At 37.1% G+C, this 20,706-nt stretch overlaps 1 protein-coding gene across 10 annotated transcripts in view; it reads right to left on the bottom strand.

Annotated features, from left to right (window-relative positions):
* Positions 1-20,706, bottom strand: part of LOC147158081 (sodium bicarbonate cotransporter 3-like) — a 90,949-nt gene that overhangs the window by 48,195 nt on the left and 22,048 nt on the right. For 6 of the 10 annotated variants that reach the window (XR_015091176.1, XR_015091177.1, XR_015091178.1 and 3 more), the window contains exons 6-13: positions 19,932-20,120; positions 17,346-17,717; positions 8,835-8,950; positions 6,704-6,861; positions 6,284-6,371; positions 5,495-5,641; positions 3,208-3,314; positions 227-401 (exon numbers count right to left, since the gene is read on the bottom strand). Coding sequence is in view for 7 of the 10 variants with exons in the window: in XM_086062425.1 (XP_085918551.1) it covers positions 227-401; positions 3,208-3,314; positions 5,495-5,641; positions 6,284-6,371; positions 6,704-6,861; positions 8,835-8,950; positions 17,346-17,717; positions 19,932-20,120 (1,352 nt within the window). In the remaining 3 variants the exon portion in view is untranslated. The remainder of the gene's footprint in view (positions 1-226; positions 402-3,207; positions 3,315-5,494; positions 5,642-6,283; positions 6,372-6,703; positions 6,862-8,834; positions 8,951-17,345; positions 17,718-19,931; positions 20,121-20,706) is intronic. The other 4 variants (XM_086062427.1, XM_086062429.1, XM_086062430.1 and 1 more) reach the window with 3 other exon arrangements.

Below are 20,706 nucleotides of genomic sequence, written 5' to 3'. Positions count from 1 at the left end.
GTTTGATGAAGACATTCAGAACCCTGACTTCATCCAAAACCTTTGTGATGAATAGAAACAGTGGACCAGGTCATCTCATCAAACATCAGTGAACATCATAATGGCTTGGTGTGTTAAAACTTTGTTCAAGTAATCTGCCTAAAATAAACAACATCCCTGTTCGGTGGACAAAACTGAAAACAGATTAGTTAAAAAGTCAGTTAATAGCACAATCGGTAAAACTCACTATGTTGCCTTTGGTGGCCTCTCCAAGCAGACCTCCGAATGTAATGACAGGAGACATACAAGCACAATAGAGGAAGAGAATAGAGGCGAGACACTGCAGGCTAAAGGAGTCTCTGATGTCACTCCAGTAAAATGGGGTCTTCCGTTTGATGTCCAGTATCAGACCACCGAATATCCTGCGAAAGAAGAGAGGTAAGATGAATCAGTGGTGAAAGGAAAGGCTTAAATTAGATTTGTTTTCTTTCTTTTTTCCCCTCTTTTTACAAGAACTGCACATGACCTTATTTGCATTTCAAATATGCACCTACGTATTCCTTTTTCAAATGAATGTCTCTTGGATATATATTTCTGTTGTATCTACCATTATCCAGTTATGTAGTTGTCCGATGAAGCATTCAGAAGCATTCCCACATATGTTATTGTGTTTTTTATTCTTCTCACTTTTTTGCCAAGAAACAACTCTCACATAAAACTTCCGATTAACACCGTTCAAATTTCAACTTCAAAAATTCACGCCTTCACATTACTTTACAGTACTCGCACATTTTAACGTTAATATCAACTTTTCCCCATTCATTTTCAATGGGACTGACATAGAACTTTTTCCAAGTCCCACTTTCCACATCCACTTCCATAAATACAACTGATCATTATTACCAGCTCTCTGATACTGCTCAGTGGCGCATTTGGTAAATTGCATTGTCCAGTAACCAGGAGGTCGCGGGTTCAAATCCCACCTCGCACTATACATAGCAAATATATCCATGGCAATTATGCTAAGGGTTATACATGTATACCAACTGACTATCATAGTTCCACTTTTCCATCTAAATGAATGGAGGGTACTGGATGGTACTATTGAGTGAATTTTTTTGCATTTTCCCATCGGATATCATTAGTTCCAGTTTTCCATCTAAATGAATGGAGGGTACTTTCAGATAACACTTTTCCTTATAAATTTCAACTTACTTAAACATTTCACACATCCCTGGTTCAGGTGTTCTTTTTATTCATTTATCTTTCAACTTCAATTAATACTTTGTAATTTTCACATAATTTATCTTTCAATTTACCTCGTAAGCATCCAGCTTAGCATTCAGCTATTAGCATTCAGCTTTGAGCATTCCCACACAATTTCTGCAGAAATTGCACATAGTCTAGTTTATTTTATTTTTACCACATCTGTTGCCAGCCTTTTTCAAAACCAATGTAATGTATCTTCCACACTGTCTTACTTTCTGCTAGCTTTCTTTACATTGAGCCGACTCGAGTTTATGTACACTCAGGAAGCCACTGGCTTGCTCTTGCCGTGTGCCTTTTATAGAAATGGTGAAAAAGAGGGTGAACGTGTAAATAAATCAGTGTGTGTGTGGGGGTGTGCGTGCGTGGGTGTGTGTGTGTGTGCGCGCGATTTATATAAAGCTCCACAGTTAGCCTGGCTGCAACCCCAGAGAATCAGTCACTGTTAGATATAAATGTCAGCGATACAGGTTACTGCACTGCTGACTTTTTTAATGGTTTATACACTCCTTTATTACTATTTAGCTGTATTTCTTGAACTAAATTTAGGGCACTTGCTAAACAGTTTCATAGTATGCCATAAAACAAAACATTCATAAAAATGGTGTAAAAACATAATATGTCAAAGTATTTGATCATTTGTCATACAAAACCCCCCAGTTGATTGGAAAAATGCTTATGCTGTACAAGTAACTCTAAAATATGGAATAAGTTAAAACGATACTTGACTCATTGAGCCATTTAAGAAGATAATATTTTGTCTATACTTAACATGATAATTATTTTTCATGAATAATTAATACCTTTAAAAACTAATTTTGCCACTGTCGACTGAAGAGGACTTCACCCGTGCTCAGGAAATGGGTAACGACCAATCGGCGCTCCCAATAAAGGCACACACAAACAAGGGCAAGACAGTATAAAATAATTTAAATAAAATCGACATTTTAAATTGATTCTGAATCGTACTAAATGAGAATCGTGATTCTTATGAGAATCGATTTTTTGGGCACACCCCTACTGTACAGTACACAATTTTTATGAAAAAAAAAAAAGAACAAATCCTGGGGAAGGTGGAAAAAAACTCTCTGAAAACCCCTCAAAATATTGAGGTACAACCCAAGTTAAACCCTGCAATGTATGATTTATGGACCCAAATAAAAATCTGCGATAGAGTGAATCCGCAATAAATGAACCGTGAAGTAGCAAAAGACCACTGTACAATATTACTTCCTAGAGGACACGTTTCAACTATTTTTTGTTAAGAAATGTACATTGAAAAAAACATTAAAATTAATTAATTCATTCAGCTTTATTTACTTAAAGGGGCAATCAAGCCCAAAACCTTCTTTACAATAAGTTCTATGCGCCCACTATGGGTTTTGTAAACTGCAGCTTTGTCTCACATTCTAAAAACACGTGGTAGGTTAATTGATGGCTGTAAATTCCCCATAGGTATGAATGGTTTGACTAACTGGCAACAACCAGTTCAGGGCATAACCTGCCTCGCACCAAAGGCTGCAGTTAGGATAGGCTCCAGCTTGCTCTAATGAAGACAAGTGATATAGAAAATGGATGGATGGAACTCTGGATAACTTACTTTAGTGGTTTATAATCACAGTGAACCAGTCCAGAAACCTCTCATGTTGCATTAGCATTATCAGTGGTGATTTCTTTGTGTTGTGTTGGCTGTGCTTGTGTTGATGCACAGCAAGATGATCGCAAATTGTGTTTCAAGACTGCAACATGTTATAAAGAACATAATTTGATCATGTTTATCTTGTGAATTTGTTAGTTAATTTAGCCTTTTTCATTGGAAAATTAATGAATCTGATTATTTTTTAACCATAGTGGTAAATAACATACTTCTAAACTGTAGAGGAAGCCAGTTAGCAGGAAAATAAAATCCTAGAAATTATATTCTTGATTTGCTGCAGTGCCATAAAAATGTGCTCTACTTGCCATCCAGTCCTCTGCAGCTCTGGTCCCACGTGGGGGTCGTCTTCATTTTCCAGTTCTCCCGCTGGGGATGCGTTGCCGTTTGGATGGGAAGGCCACTTCCTCTTTAGCTGCAAGTACATTCACAACCATATAGCCATACAAAGACAAATATGAGATAAGTCCTGTGAATATAAACAGTAGGGATGCACGATAAAATCTGTAGCAGATAATTATCGGCAATTATAAACCAATTTGACTTTATACAGATAAACCAGATAATAAAGAAATCCGCAGACAATAATAGACATGCCACGTTGGTCCATCTGTTGTGGTTGTGGCTCAAGTTGTGTCAACTCCTCAACCCCTCTCCTCTCCTATCGTAGTGTCGTATATTTGTGATGTCATAATGCGCGCAACCTTGTGTTCACAGAAGATGCATCATGGCGACATGGCTTTTGTTGCATTTTAAAAATATGACTTGTTTTGGCAAACTCAAAATAAGTTACTGGTTGTCTTTGAAGCAGAGATATCAATAACATTCAGCTTCATGTTGCTTTACACAATGTTTCAATGTATTTGTACATGTTAGACTTCTAGTAGAACTCAAAAGTATATTTGTATTCAAGTTAATTTTGACAACAATTATCGGCTTTCTTATTGGTTATTGACACCGGCACTTCCGAAATTAGTGGTTTATTGGTATCGGTTGAAAATAGCTTTATTGTGCATCCCTAATAAAAAGTCTACACAACCCTGTTCAATGCCAAGGTTTTTGTCGTATAAAAAGTTGAAACAAGATTAGGGCTGTGCAATTACAGTAATTTCTGGACCATAAGCCGCTACTTTTTTCACTTGCATTCGACCCTGCGACTAATACAAAGGTGCGGCTTATCCATCAGATCACAAGGGGGCGCACTATAAAGGAAGCGCAAGAGCAAAACAAATCAAGTGAGCCCAAATACATTAAGAGAGGCAGAAAAAGAGCGAGACAATTGGAGCCCTCATTATGAAAAAGAAAGTAGCGGGAACCCGGTGCGGTAACATTAAAAAGCCTGTGGCTTACAGTCAGGTGCAGCTTATATGTGTAACAAACTCGAGTATTCCCAAAATTTAGCTAGTGCAGCTTATAGTCAGGTGCGCCTTATAGTCCAGACATTACGGTAATCGAAATTCAATTACAATTTTAATAATTACACTGCACAATTACAAATAATTATATCTTCACCATTCCTAGAAAAATCACAATATTCCATCACTGGTAAGCTATTTTTAGAACAGGCTCATGGGTTGTTCATGTGGTCCTTAGGGACTACCTAGTGCCCGAGGGCACCATGTTGGTGATGGTGACTCCTGCTCTAGAAGCTCATCAAGTGTTGTCCACATGTTTACATATCATTGTTTCATCAAACAAGTATAATAGAGGTGATAAAGCCACAAATGTGTTTGCATTATTGTTGTGTATTGTCTGACTCTCATTTTGTGACGTTGTCACAGTGAATGCTTAAAAAACTGCAAGTCAATGTGATTATTAAGCTAATAACACTAATTGACGTACACAAATTATCTTTCATCCTAATTCAGGGTTCATTCACCTTTAATTTAACATAAAACAAACATATAAGACCAAAAGATTCAAATCTGAAAATGTATTGTACGAGAGATTCATTTATTGCTTGCGTTTGTCCCAACAACAAAACAAAAAAAACCTGGGACGAGGACCTTGAATCAATAATCACATATCAAATTGAAATTGGAGTTGAAAAATAAATGAATAAATAACAATTTGAAATGAAAATTGAGGGAAAAAATATTGTAATTACTATTAGATTTTCTGAATCATTCAGCCCAAATTTGCCTTTGATTGATCTAAAATAAAGTTCACATGTTCTCGTGCACTTTAAATTAATCATTGGGAGCACACGGCATGGTCCGCAGAGAGCTTCCACAGCATTACTGGGACCTCATTAGTAGTCAGGAGAAGGTACAAAAAAAAATTCCAAGGTATTATTTATACCATAGAACACAGTGAAGGTACTGTTCCATGCCTCCTCCTCCTCGCTACAACCACAGCCATCTGCGCAGTGGTGTCTTTTTACACTTGCCTTTCAGACGCAGAATTTAAAGACACAAAAACCATCACCACAATTTGTTCAAGTTTTATAAATTACATTGTACATGCTAAATTAATGTACTGTATTCTCCTCTAATCCTCATAGTATTTTGCACTTTGTGTATTCATTGAGGCAAACGCTAAATAAATCGCACGATTATTTTGTAGTGCTTTATCAGAACCAAGAAGGAAACCAACCTGGGATGGGACATTTTTTGGGGGTTCAATCCGGATCGTGGGATCCCACTCTCCAGGAGGGAGGACCGTCACCTGATCAAGGAACTCATCAATCCCAGAGAGTAGATCAGTTCGGTCTTTGGCCTTGTACGCCACGTCATGGAAAATCTACACAACAGATTAAGGCAGTGAAGTGAACTGAAATGTATCAAAACACTGTCTTTAACACATCCATATAAACTTTAAAATGTTTTCACATTATATGAGAGAATACAAAATAAATACACATTTTTGAGGACCTTTGAACTCATTTGCTCCCAAGAACGCATAAATACGTTATATTTTCAATATTAACAAAGACGTATTTATACGTTTTTATGGGGGGGGGGTTATGCTAGAGGATACAGAACGCTTTGATGCAGCTTCTGAACTGAAGAGAATGGTTGAAGCGGTAGTCATTACAAAAGCGGCTAGCAGGTGGCAGAAGAGTATACGAGATCAACCAGGGCCATGTTGCAAAAAGCTCTTTCCCCCACTGTTTCAAACAGGTTTGTGAATAATGATAAAACCTAGCTATATTCTAATGCTAATTGCTGCAAAACGGAAACAGATAGAAATATACTTTTTTTTCCTGATGAAAGAAGAGACTAATCTTTCTTTTGGTAGGTTCCGTGTTTTTATAGCAATAGAACACAATATTCTGTGTGCCTCGCAAAATCCGACAAAATCTAGTAAAACAGTAGTGAGCGAAGAAGGTTCAGTGAACATGGCTAGGAGTGAATGAGTTCATGTAAACTTTATGTATGGCACCTCGTCTGTCATCAGAGTGGCCATAGATCTGCCAATCTCATGGTACTGGGGTCCCTTTCCATGAGGACCCAAAAGCAGGAACAGAAACCTTTGGATAGACACACATTGATAGTGAAAAATATATATGACAACACTTCATTTTGTTTCTATGCTGAAGCTAAAGATTACAATTTTTTTGTATGCAGTCATTTCTGAAGAGGACTAGAAATAAATAAAAAACATACGTCTATTATCTATGTCTATGTACTGTTTTGCTTTTGGGCAGGACAAAGATAATGTCTCACCAAAAAGTATTTATACATTTATAATTCCAAAATGTCAAATGTTTAAATAGTAGTCAGATTTATAAATATAGTGAAAAGGCCAGCGGAAATGAGGTCATCCTCCAATGCATTATTCATCTTTAAATAAACATAGTACCTTGTGGGCACAGGAACCTCAGTGAGACCGGTGATAAGAACTGCAGGGGACAGTCGAACAAAGACAATGATAGGTTTCTCCAAGAAATCAACTTCGCCCACCAAAACATTGGAAGCTTCAGCACCGGGGGGAATCTTCTTCATGAAATTCATATCCACCTAAAACCAAGAGTACAACCGAATAAATCTATGGATAAGACACTGTCAATTTGAATACTGTACAATACAATGTGAGGAACGGGAAGTTATGGGAATGTTAGGTAGAAGATAAGGTTGTTAGTATGGGTTTGATAGCAAATAAGGAAAGTTAGCATCTACAAGCTTAAAGTGGAAGTCAACCTTAAACATTTCTTGACAATAATATGTTATTATTGTGACCTTACTAGTCTAAACATGACATTCTGATTAATATTACATTTGTGGAACACGAGTTATGAAGCAAAATGCAGCCATTTTTATCTATCTCAGGGGGCGGCCATTTTGCCACTTGCTGTCGACTGAAGATGACGTCAATGTTGCTCAGGTCTCAGGCAACGACCAATCACAGCACAGACAAAATGGCCGCCCCCTGAGATGGATTAAAACGGCTGAATTTTGCAGCTTAACTCATATTTCATTAACAGAATACCATATTTAGACCAGTGGGGCTGCATAGAACATATTAGAACATATTAAAAAATATATAGATTTTTTTAAATGTTGGGGGGTTGACTTCCCTTTTAAATCAGAAGAAAAGTTGGGACAATAATCTGTAGATGTTTTGACTGTGACCGACTGTCCCCAAATATACTGCATTTCCTCATAATGGTTGTGGTTTAATTTACTGTAGGTATCTAGTTGGGGTAAGATGTTTATCATGTTGGAGGCCTTGACTCATTGAGACATTTTCAACAGCAAAGAAGATAATATTTTGTCTATAAATAATGTGATAACTTAATGAACAATTAATGCATTGAATTTTTTATTTTAACACTTGCTGTCGACTGAAGATGACATCACCCATGAGGTAACAACCAATCATGGTTCAGTTTGCTGACCAAACCCAGAAAACAGGTGGGCCGTGATTGGTCGTTACCCATTTCCTCAGCATGCGTGATATCGTCTTATTGTACATGAAAAATATAATGAAGTTATCAAATTAACTTTTTTACTGCTGAAAATGACTCGATTATCCCTTTAAAGCTTCTAAACTTTGAGTTTACTGAAAGCTATACTGCGGCGGTATTAGGGCCGCGTATAATTTATTTTATTTTTTTCAGGGGATGGAGGGTAATATAAAAAGAAATACACGTAGCGTACTACTTCGGATGTTTGTGGCCAATACTTTTTGGTCGGGTTTTCAAATAAGGAGATAGAAAAATATTTTTTTTAAATGTACATTTACTTGTACATTTTTATGTTTCTAGAACTATTATTTACATATTAGAATATTACACCCACCCCAGTTTGGCTTTAGGCCACAGTTTGGCTTTAGCCCCTGATGCTAGCTAGCTAACTCCCTGACAGGTAAACAAGCACCGTGGGAGCTAGCTAGGGAACTAGCTAGCTAGCACCTGGGGCTAAAGCCAAATTGTGGCAGGGTTTTTTACTTTCTGGACCTGGATTTGCCACCTCTGAATTCCAGCACAACACCCAAAGCCACTATTTGAGGAAATACAGCATTTTAAATGAAGTTGATATGATATGAATGAAACCCAACTTTTTTTCACACAGAGTTGTAGATTGACACCTGTAGAGTACTGAGCAAAGATAGTCCAAAGCTGTGAAGCATTTCCTGCCATGGCACTTAAATATATTTTGTGTTCAATGGCAGTCTGTGCCTCTGTCCCTCTTTTTACACCGTGTGACTCATAAACAATGCACCTTATTTTTGGAAGACATAATGGGTGGTTGTATAATCCACTAATGGCAGCTTGCATGCAAGCTTGCCAGCTTCATGGAGGAGGAACAGAAATGGTGAAATGGAGATCATGCAAAGCAAAACATTTCCAAAATGTAGCTTCACTCAGCTTAAAAGGAAAACTGTGATGCTCCCTCGTAATAGAGGAATTGTCAACACATGACATGTAGTCATCATCATGCCTCCTACCACCATGGCAGACTGTCTGTGCTCAGCACTATGGTTAGGTTACCTTGCTGAAGTAGACACTGCTGCTTTCTCTACTGACCCCAACTTTGGAAGGCCGCCTCTCCACTGCCTTATCACTATCCAGGTAGTTCGGAACAGAGTTGGGATGAACGAGTGGTCCTGGTAGAGAAGAGGTGTGGGGACAGGTAATAGAGACTGTGTGAGAACATAAAATTGTTTGAGCAGAGCTGTGAATGTGACTGTGACCTAACAGTACATCTTTAAATAAACTGTCATTCACACTATGTTCTTTTATTCTAGTCATTTCACTGCACTTGTAATTGCTCAAGCGGAAATTCAATTGACACTTTGCTGTGCATTTTTTGTAGCACACCACACAAAAAGGTAGACCACACACATGCAGGTGATTTACTGTATCTTTCTCTGAACTCATTTAACCCCTGTTCATACCTGGTATTAACATTCATATGCAGATCCCAACTTGTACCAACCGTTATAACTCTTAACATTTAATAATTGGTAGGGGTGTCAAAATTAGTGCGTTCATTTTGAGTTAATTTAAAGTTCCTTTAATGTCACTACTTTTTTTTTTTAATGTGTGATTAATGACCACCCCTTAATTGGAAACCTGTACTGGGGGAATTTCAGTCGCAATGCAGCAGACACATCCACGTCAAAATTGAGCAGTAATAAATTTAATAATAATGCATATATTTGTGGAAACTGGGGTCAAGTTGTATTTTACAATTTTAAAAATTTGCAGAATTTCACAAGTTACTTCGTGTTAAAGATTAGATAGCTCTTAATATGAAAAGAAAAAATGCACTGAGCCGTCACCAAAGCCTTACAAATGCAATTATGCCATCGAGTAGCAGAAAAATGACCTCAACACAAAACAATATCACACTTGTTTTTTTGTTTTTACAGTTCAATACATCTTTTTGAATTTAACTCATTTTTTTTGTATTATTATTAAATTACTGTATCAATGACTACAAGATGCAGCCATATTTTTATTACAAACAGTTGGGTAAATAAATAACCCAAGTATGGGTCAAAAATGAACCGTTCCTCTACTCGGGTCAATATGACCCAACTTTCAAGTCAAGAAATGGGCCTTTTGGTGTAAAACCACTCGTAAATATTAGTCAGATCATTTACTTGGGGAAAAAAAAATTGGGTCATTTTGTTTAAAACAACCCAGATTGAGTCAAATTGACCTATAAAGTGAATCGGTCCATTTTTGATCCATAATTGGGTCACTTTTGACCCAACTGTTTTTAGAGTTTAACATTTGTTTCCACTTTTATGTTAATAAAAGTATGAAAACTTAGGAAAAAAATATTTTATTGTACATTTTGAAAATATATCAAATTTGCGATTAATCGTGAGTTGACCATGGAAGTCATTCGATTAATTACGATTAAAGAATTTAATCGCCTGGCACCCCTAATAATAAGTACTGTATTGGATTATAAAATGCCAACTAAAGAACAAGTCATTTCATCAAAATGTTAACATCAAACCTTTACCGTACAGAACGTATTTTATATGATGAATAATGATAGTTTGACTGCAAATATTTGTGTTACTATAGAATAAACACACATGCTCGCCATAATAATGCTGTGCAACAGCAAATCATGCAACCATCACTCAACAACAGCATGGATGCTTGCAACTTCACATCGTATGTATAATAGCTGTGTGATCGTGACACTTCACCTTTTTTGTGATGATACGGACACAGGAAACGCTAGCACTTCAGTTAACATGCGGCTAGTTATGAATGTGAAATGTAATGTCCACACAGAATGGCGATAATGTCCACACAGAATGCGTTATACTATTCTGTGTATACCACCTAAGTGACTAAGTCAGAGCCCATGTTTCCATTTCTATTTCTAGCAACTACCTCAGCACATGTCGGTCATAAAAACTAACACCAAAGTCATCCACAGCTAAGTCCAATTATTAAGTGTAAACGTGTCATTTGTTCAAGCGTGCAATTCATAACCCTGAACTAAAAGGACAAATCTGTTGGTACCCTTCTGTTAAAAAATGAAAAACCCTCACTGGTCACTGCAAAAACTTGAATGTGATGAAAGTGGCCATAAAACTTCTGGTAGAATGTCCTTGTGAAAGATACAATACATTTGGACTAGTTTTTTAGCAAGTCACGTGAGCTCTTTATTTACACATCAAGCCTAGTACTGTATCAAAAAGCTTGATTTGTCATGGTTCCTCCAACATTAACTCATTTGCTCCCAAAAACGTATAAATACGTTCTATTTTAAATCTTTCTATGCTCCCAAAAATTATTATTATAACAAAAATATTTATACGTTTTGTATGTTTTTTTATGCTAGAGCACACAGAAGGATTTGATGTAGCGTCTGAACTGAAAGAGGGTGATTGAAGCAAAGTATAAGAGATCAGCCAGGGCCATGTTGCAACAAGCTCTTTTTGACAGTGTTTTCAACAGGTTTGTGAATAATGATTAAACGTAGCTATATTCTAATGCTAATTGCTGCGAAAGGGAAACAGAAATATACTTTTTTTTTCCTGATGAAAGAAGAGACTAATCTTTCTTTTGGTAATATTTTATGAGCCATGCAAAACCAGTCAAAATCCAGTAAAACAGCCGGGAGCGAAGGGGATTGCGTCAGTGAAAATGGCTGAATGGCCAAGTACAAAACATTGGAATTATAAAACGGCTTCTATGAGCCTGACCGAAAAACTTGTTGAACACCTTTAGAAGGAGCTGAAACATGCAATCAGGAGAGGGCTCCTTTCAAACCGGAGACAGCTGAAGGAGTTTGCGCACAATTGGTTAATTTACAGTATTTTCTATCTGTTCTTACTTCTGTCAAGTTCTTTCAGTGACCATTTTATCCATAAAATAAGTGTCTGTGTTTGTAGATGCTGGGTAGATGTGACTGGTGAACAGGAGCCTGATTGCTCACATACCCGACAAAGCCTCTTGGAATAAGAGAGGGATTAGCCTAGGTTGCATCCGCTAAAAGGTCATCATTCAGGAAGGCTAAACCGTGGAATGTTCACCCACGCCAACCTTTTCAGAAGTGATGACTCAGCAAATCTATGCTAAAATTCATAACTGAAATTGGTCAGACTGTCTTTACAAAAATGGACTTGATTGTACGTTTATCTAGTCATGTCAATGTCACTAATGAGATTTGATCGAATATAAACTGTATGAGCTACTGTCTCAATAGTAGTACTCTAGTATAAAAAACAACAAAAAAAACATCCAATGCAAAGTCCCACTGTTCAGTTGCAATAATCTACTTGTACTTGTATTGTGAAAAATCGAACATCCCTAATTATCAGAGTGAATGATATGAATGAACAAAGATTCAAAACATACCAATAATGTGTAAATGCTATTAAATCCATGTTAACTCATTCACTCCCAGCCATTTTCACTAAAGCAACCCACTTCGCTCCTGGCTGTTTTACTGGATTTTGACTGATTTTGCAAGGCCCACAGAATATTGTGCTCTATCTATAAAAACATGGAACCTACCAAAAGAAAGATTAGAGTCTCTTCTTTCATCAGGAAAAAAAAAGTATATTTCTATTTTCCGGAATTAGCATTAAAATATAGCTTAGTTTCATGCAATTTTTTTGCAATTGCTACCATTGCTTCACCCATTCTCTGCAGTTCAGAGGCTGCATCAAAGCCTTCTGTATGCTCTAGCATTAAAAAAATATATAAATTAAAACATTTAAAATAGAACGTATTTATATGTTTTTGGGAGCAAACGAGTTAAAAGTATGCTCTTTTCCCATAACTATGATTAGGGTCTTTCAAAGTATTTTTAAAATCATCTTTTGGGGTCTCTTTTTCTGGGGGCAAAAAATGAGTTCACAAGATTTTACAGTACTTGAAACCCGTGTCGCCGGCTTTTAAACAAGCCATACAGCCAAACTACCGTAGGTATTTTGCTGTCCAGCACTCCACTAAATATACAGTAATGCGGTCAGCTATTTACAGCCTTAAACTTTCACCAAGGCACACTAATTAGACTAATGATTACAGCATGTTAATCCCATTCACCGAAGTAAAGTCGCTTGCCCCTTGGGGGACAAAAAAAGTATACATCCTCCTTGAAGAGGATACAATTACAGAAGCTTAGCAGCTATAATAAGATGGCCCTTTCACACAACCTCTCAGGTTCAACAAGTGATAGCTTGTACCAGTATTCCATACTTTGATATGGAGTCCCAAAATGAGACAAGCACACACCTACACGCGCAGACATCTAATAATAAACTAACAAGGAGGGAATTTAAAGTCTCTCTTGGCGCAATCATGATTGCTCGCATAAAACCACCAAAGCCTCTGAAGTGTGTGCTAAAATGCGTTGGCTGCACACATCGCACTCAGCTGAGTGGGTCAAAGTATGCCCCAAAAAAATGATAAGGTGCTGATGTAAATGATGCAATCCTGTGTGGGAACTCTGTCTGCTGACGAAACGCGATTACAGGGTAAAGATTTGGTGTCACTTTATACAACAAACAAAATAAAAACACTAGGGCTTATCGGTGCCAATAGTTGGCATTTTGATGAATATATACTGTACTATATATACACTTGCGACTGTAGTGAATTTTGGGCTTTTGTCAGGGTTGGCAAAATGTTGCAAAGATGTTTTTCTTGTTGCTAGTGTTAATTTTATCCACCATTTTTAAATTGAGTCTCCGTTTTAGTCCAGTTTCAATCACGCTTGTTAGTTTTGATCAGTCAACCTCATCCCATTTTTATTTAGTTAACTTTTAGTCGACTATAAATTTAGCATTTTAGTCTTTATTTTAGTCTAAGAAAACAATTTCATTTGTCTAGTCTAGTATATATATATATATATATATATATATATATATATATATATATATATATATATATATATATATATATATATATATATTAGAGCTGTCAAACGATTATTATTTTTATCAGATTAATCACATCTTAGAATTTTGATTACTCATGATTAATTGCTTAATTAAAAAGGCTTTTTAGCAAAAAAAATTGCCTGCCAAATTTAAAGAGCACCTGTTATGTGTTAATGTTTTTGACATTTAATGTTAAGAGGACATCTTCAACATCTTTTGATCCACTGCACACGCTCATCCTTTTCTAATCAGTTAATTACTTGCATAATTTAAAATGGGGAAAAATTGACCCCGATAGTGTGATATGAACAAATATTCTGAATGTCATATGCACACATTTAATAAATGTTTTACTTTAATGCATGTAGTTATGTTAATTGATCAAACACAACCTGTGCTCCACTATCAAAGGATAAAGGATCATCTGTGTCCAAAATTAATAATTTTTTTGAAAAACAACTTTACACACAATTACAGTATATCAACAAGTGGCTATGGCTTCATCCTATGAGCTAGTAAGTTAGCCATCATTAGTTAGCGGTCGGATTAACATTATTGTTGGAACATTATAGCCCTCGATTAATGTTGTTATACATTAGTTTTTTTTAACCTTTCACATATTTGAAAGTGGGTGTGTCACATGACGGTGTCACAGTGACAGATTAGCAGAGGCATGATTTTTCAAAATCCTATAATTTTCGCCTCGTTTTTGTCCATGATCAAAAATTTCCATACATTTTAGTCCAGTTTTTAATAATTGAAGTACATTTTCGCCTTGTCTTTATTAGTCGATGATTATGCATACTGATTTAGTCCCAGTTATTGTTTAGTAATGAAGGTTTTAGTCACATCACATTTTAGTCTAGTCTAGTTTTAGTCTGGTGAAAAATGTGTGTTGACGAAATTATTTTTGTTTAGTTTTCATTGACGAAATTAACACTATTGTTGCAAAGAAATTTTGAACATGTTCAGACAATTTTTCACTGTTTGCGAACATCTTTGGAAACCTTTTACAAACCCTGACGGAAACCCAAAATTCACTAAATTCGCAAACATTCGTCGCTCATTAATCTTAACAGATGAATTTAAAACTGGGTTAACTTCAGAGAACTTTTTGTTAATGTATTAATTAAAATTTTCACTTTATAAGAGATGCTGCCATATGCCAATGCTGCTGCGAATTCCATGCAACAAAAATAATTGAAAGTTTAACATTTCAGTTACGTTTTTTAGTTAGTTAAAAATACCTTTAACAAATATGCTCAATGGCATTTCAACAAAGTCAAGTTTTTTTAACGTTACTATTTTCTGTTTTACTGCAATTAAATATCGGCTCCAAATATCGGTTATCGGCCTCCTTGACTAGGTATATTTGTTATCGTTAGACAAGTCAGTCTATCAATAAAAAACACTCAATCGCACAGCAGTACACCTCAACAATAGACTATATTTTAGTTAGACAGATGGTAAACAGAATGAAAAAGTCATTTCAACCCTACTGTCAGACACCAGAATGACGTGTTTTCCCAAATGCAGAGTTGCAATCCACCAAAGAAACAACAGCAAAATGTTTCTGTGAGTGATAACTTTAAATAGATAAACTTCTAACACCACAAACTATGGCCCAAACAGAGGAAATTATAATGATACGTCAAAACACCTTTATTATCGCAATAAAATCAATTCTCTAAAAAATATTTAATCAAGCTAATTGATCTTTGGAGATACCCAATAGTCAGTCACATCAAGTTACCCAGCTGCTCTCTCAGCATAATTACCGTTTACCTCTTATTAAAATTTCTCAGATGAAACACCTTGACTTAAAAAAACGGTATCATGGGGCAAATAATTACATAAAATATCACATCACACATGAGGCAGAGAAGCATTTTCCGAGGGCAGCCATGACACCTCAACCAAAAGGGTATGAACAAACTTGATCAAGCAAGACATGAAGGAATGCTTTGAAAATGAGCAAGTGTTCAGAGGGGCTTAAGTGGCAGAAACCAGCCAGAGACTTGGGACATATAGAAAGAGAAGGAAAGCATACTGTAAACTAGTGATAGAGAGATTATGGAAAAGCATAACCATGACATTTACACTACTGTGCAAATTTCCACGACTGGCTTTATTGTTTCAATGGACTTTTCAATATTCATCTAATAGGAATTAGCAGTGGTAGGACAAATAGTTAGCAAGACTACACAAAACTAGAGATGGACGAGTACCAAAACCAGGTATCGATAGCATGCCGACACCCATATACCTTATTTCAAGGTATAGGCACTTGCGACGGTGGCTGCTACCAATATCGGCTACACTTGTGGTTGTTTTATGATCAGGAACGAGAAATTAGAAGAATAGAAAATTGGCGTTAATTTCATGCAATTTTAACGAAAAATGCTATATAGGGATTATATAGGAAAATATCTGTCATTGTTTTTTGGGGGGAAAAGTTATGTATCAAAATAATTAGTGTTGTCAGTATTTGCTATTGGTATACTCGTACTGGTATCGGTCTGAAAAAACTGGTATCGAAAATCCCTAAACAAAATTATGTTATTATTTATTCATTTCTCAAGTAAGACTTCAAAAGAGAACTTTTTTTTTTTGCTTTATTTTCTATCCAAACAGAGGAAGCCAGAGGTGCCAAATCCAGGTCCAGAAAGTACAAATCCTGCCACAGTTTGGCTTTAGCCTTAGGTGCTAGTTAGCTAGCTCCCATGGAGCTCGTTTACCTGCTAGGGAGCTAGTTAGCTAGCACCCATGGTGCTCGTTTACCTGCTAGGGTGTGAGCTAGCTAGTCTCGTTTACTTGCTAGAGAGCTAGCTAGCTAGCTAGCACCCATGATGCTCGTTTACCGGCTAGGAAGCAAGCTAGCTAGCTAGCACTAGGGGCTAAAGCCAAACCAGGCCAAGCCACGGTTTTTACTTTCTGGACCTGGGTTTGCCACCTCTGGAGGAGGCACATGTTAAATAGTTATATGTCGTGCTGGGTAAAAAATAAATAATAATAATAAACAAATTAAAAATCGACGTTGAATCGATTTTCCTGTTCAAGCGTAATATTGATTCATAAAACCATGAATTAATGATTTTAATATCTATTTTCCCCCCATAAATTAACAAGAAAATATCATTTTAAAGGCTGATTTTTTTTATCTTACCCTTTTCTTGAAATGTACAAGTATTTTTTTTACATTTATGAAAAACCTGACTTATTGCACTTTAAGTATTCAGAAACTTTTAAAATAATAATTACAATTATTATTATTTAATGAATTTGAATTATGTAAACATTTTCATCTCATCCATGCTGGTGTCGATGTTTGTGTAACACATAAGTCATTATAACACGTTATTTTCATTAATAAATAAATCATTTAACCAGTTACTGCCTCTGTCCTTGATATTGAAGAAGAATTGATGTTACATAATTATGGTCACCCCAGCCTAGAAAGTTGCACAGTACTGTAAATGACTGTTAGCGAAGGAGCAAGGATGCCTCACAAAGTGAGCTTTGTCATGGGTAAATGATGAGATGGCCGCAAAGTTAACAGGAAGCAGAGCTTTCATGCTAGTGCTAGTGTTTTCTGATCAAGCTGTGACTCACACTGGCAGGCTACACAGATATTTGCCTTCTAAGGGCAGCTGCTCAGATCCCTGGGATGCAGAGGATGATTGCCGGCTGAGCTGAGGCAGCGCTGCCTCTTCCTCCGTCCAGTTTGCTGGCTCGTCATCCTTGGGCGGAGATACCACCACTTCTGGGATGCTATGAGGGCCAAAGGCGGCTCCGTGTGTGCGCGGGGGGCTTGGGACGGCACGCCGAAAGGACGCGGGGGTACTTTGAGGGGAGGGGCCTGGGAGTCGCCCCGTGTTGGAGGAAGAGGATGGTAGGAGGTGGTTGAGTAGGATGGAAACTCTGGACTCTCGTCTCTGCGGCAGGTTGGAGGCAGAAGCGGCTGCTCCTGGCTTGTGGAGGGAGAGACGCGAAGAGGAAAGGCCCTCTCCTAATAGAGGATACAATGTAAGAAAAGGGAGAAAGAAGGAAGGGAAAGGAGAAAGAGGAATAAGGGATGGAGCAGATAGAAAAACATGAGAAGTCCAAGTAGGGCCCGGCCGATTATTGGCCTTCAAACATCAGTCAAAACAATCGGCCGATAGAGCCAAATAGCCAATTATTTTCCCCTTAAAATGATATTGAAGAAATCTGAAGTTTCCGACGCTGTGAAAGTACCCTGGATGCACCATTTTGCTTGCGTGGCCTTAGCTGTTTAATGACATCCCAGTTGGAGGTAACTGTAAAACTAAACATACGATGTTAAGAATTACATCCACTGTATATTTAGATATAAAACATGCTTTGTTTTGAAAACATCGCTAGCCTAGAGCTAATGATAAAAGCAAAGGGAGGATCCCATTCAACTTCGACGGGAGCGCTTTTCCTTCAAATAACGAATATCCACACACAAATGTGGGAACACATACCCACAGATGAGACACACAAAAGCACAAATTCTTCCCAATGTGTGAAAAACAAGTTATTTTAATATAATTAAATCACAACTTTCTTCTGTACTCACTTTAAGTGTGTACGCCATGGATGAACGGCACCACAGAAGTCAGTAATTGTTCGTACTGTTTTGTCAGTTTCTATTATTTTAGTTTATTCTTATTTTACTTTCCTATTGTTTTATTTTGTCATTGTCCTTTCAAGTTATATTTAAAGTTGATAGGATTCAAAGATTTATTTTCTCAAAATTCAAGGATGCAAACATCCAAGGATTTTTTTTTTTGTCTTAACTACATTTCCACATTACATGGCACAAAATACAATCCCCCATGTCCCAGGTTACTTTTGAAAATAACACAAGATAAAAAATATATAAAATAAAAAAGGTTAATGCTTTACAGCAGTTGTAAACAAGTAAGAATGCTTTTATTATTGACACATAAAGATTTAACTTAGTATACTTCATGAAATTTTTTGATCACACGATGGACTTATTCAAAGCAGAGAATCTTAATAGCGAAATTTTGTGTATAAGTGACACCCATTAAAAAGGAATAGGGGAGGGAGTAATTTTATGCATTATATATACATATTTAAATAATCGGCAATTGGTATTTTTTTCAGCCAAAAATCGGCATCGGCATTGAAAAATGCATATCGGTCGGGCCCTACCAAGTACATCAAAGGGATGGTATCTGAAGGAGCCAGCCAGAAAAGCGTGAGCAGCAGGGACATAGCAGAAATGTTATTAGAGAGATTCACGCATGCATCAAGTGAGCAAATAAAAAAGTCCAGTGCAGAACACACTGAGAATGATTCAGTGAGAAAGGGAGGGGGTGTCCGCAAGGCCCAACAACCTGTCTCATTCAAGCTCAGTCAGTCACGTGACTGGTTAGACAAAGCTTCAAATTGCATGCCAGAAAATACAATATCAGTGCAAATATCTGGAAGCAAACTCCCATTGCAAAACAGTCCAGAACACCTACAGAGATAACAATTTATCGGACTCACAGAATTTATTGTTGCCACGACAGCAAATTACCATCACAGAGAGACCTTATTTTGATCACAATCTTAAAATATTTTTCTAATACACCGTTGCAGCCATGCACTTGTTCAAAAAGGATTCAAGATCAGGAATTCAAACCAAGCCATACAGATACAATAACTAGCACCCAGATTTCTCTTTCACTTTTGAAGACAAGACTTATTACTAGTGTTGTTCCGATACCAGTATCGGCAGAGGCCCCGATACTGCACAAAAACAGTGGTATCGGCATCGGCAAGTACTAACAAGTAACATGCCGATACTATTATTTCCGACGCTAATATAGGACTTTGGATGCAGCATCTTGTGTTTTACTTGTGCACAACATTCACTGATGTGTGACGTGTTCACTGCATGTAGGATATCCCATTGGCCCTTGAATGCTCTGAACCAATGGCAGGGCAGCTTTTTCATGTTGAAAAAAACAACAACCCAGGTATCGGCCGATACTGCAAAACTGGGTATTGGAATCGGTATCGGGGGCCATAAAAACGGTATCGGAACAACACTACTTTACTATTGCTTGATCCCTTGATGGTACTCACTTTTACCATCCACCTTTTATGCACGCGTTGAAAGATATAAACATTGCATTTTTAGACATTTTCTTAATAATGGATCAAATACAGGAAAAAGAAAAGTGAGTGCACTGTAGAATCTCACCGTTTCTTTCAAGCAAGAGAGGGTCAGAATGTTTCTTGCCTATGTCAGCAATGGAGCGCACCAAAGGGATGCGGTTACTGAGTTTTCTCTCGTTCTGATGGTGGTGCTTCTTTAGCATAGCCTCACGCACCTTCGCCCGCAGGTCCTCCTTGAGCTGGCCCGACGCCACCATGCTATCTATCACCATGTCTGTATCAAGAAACAGCACATTACAACAAACCTTATTAAATCCAAATTTCCTCAAATAGTAGCCACAGGTGTTTTTTTTACGGAAGAGGATTAGGGCCAGTGAAGAGGAAAAAAAGGGTTGGCAGGATTCTCACTTTATTCTCAGAATTCTGACTCATCTGCCAGAATTCTCACTTTAAAGTCGGAATTCTGAGATTAAAGTGAGAATTCTGATTTTGTGATGTAAACTATGAATTGTGGGGAAAGTCAGAATTCTGAGATTAAAGTCGAATTCTGACTTTACAGTCAGAATTCTGAGATTAAAGTCGAATTCTGACTTTACAGTCAGAATTCTGAGATTAAAGTCGAATTCTGACTTTAAAGAGTCATAATGATGCCAACTTTTTTTCTTTCTCTTCACTGGCCTAAATCCTCTTTTCAACTGTGGTGATTGGCAAGTGTTTATTTGAAGCATCGGTAAGTCGGCGAGTTGCTCTTGATTGGTCAACGTAGAATCCTAATTTTCATTTTACAAGAATGGAGTGTGTAATTCCCTTCTTGTAGCACTTGGTAGCAACATGGCTAAAATTACAAGGTCTAAAATGAA

Source organism: Leptonotus elevatus, chromosome 19 (assembly GCF_054856555.1).
Source record: "Leptonotus elevatus isolate MCC_2025b chromosome 19, RoL_Lele_1.0, whole genome shotgun sequence".
NCBI lineage: Eukaryota > Metazoa > Chordata > Actinopteri > Syngnathiformes > Syngnathidae > Leptonotus > Leptonotus elevatus.
The sequence above is the reverse complement of the archived record's forward strand: the minus strand, read 5'-3'. Positions and strand labels throughout refer to the sequence as shown.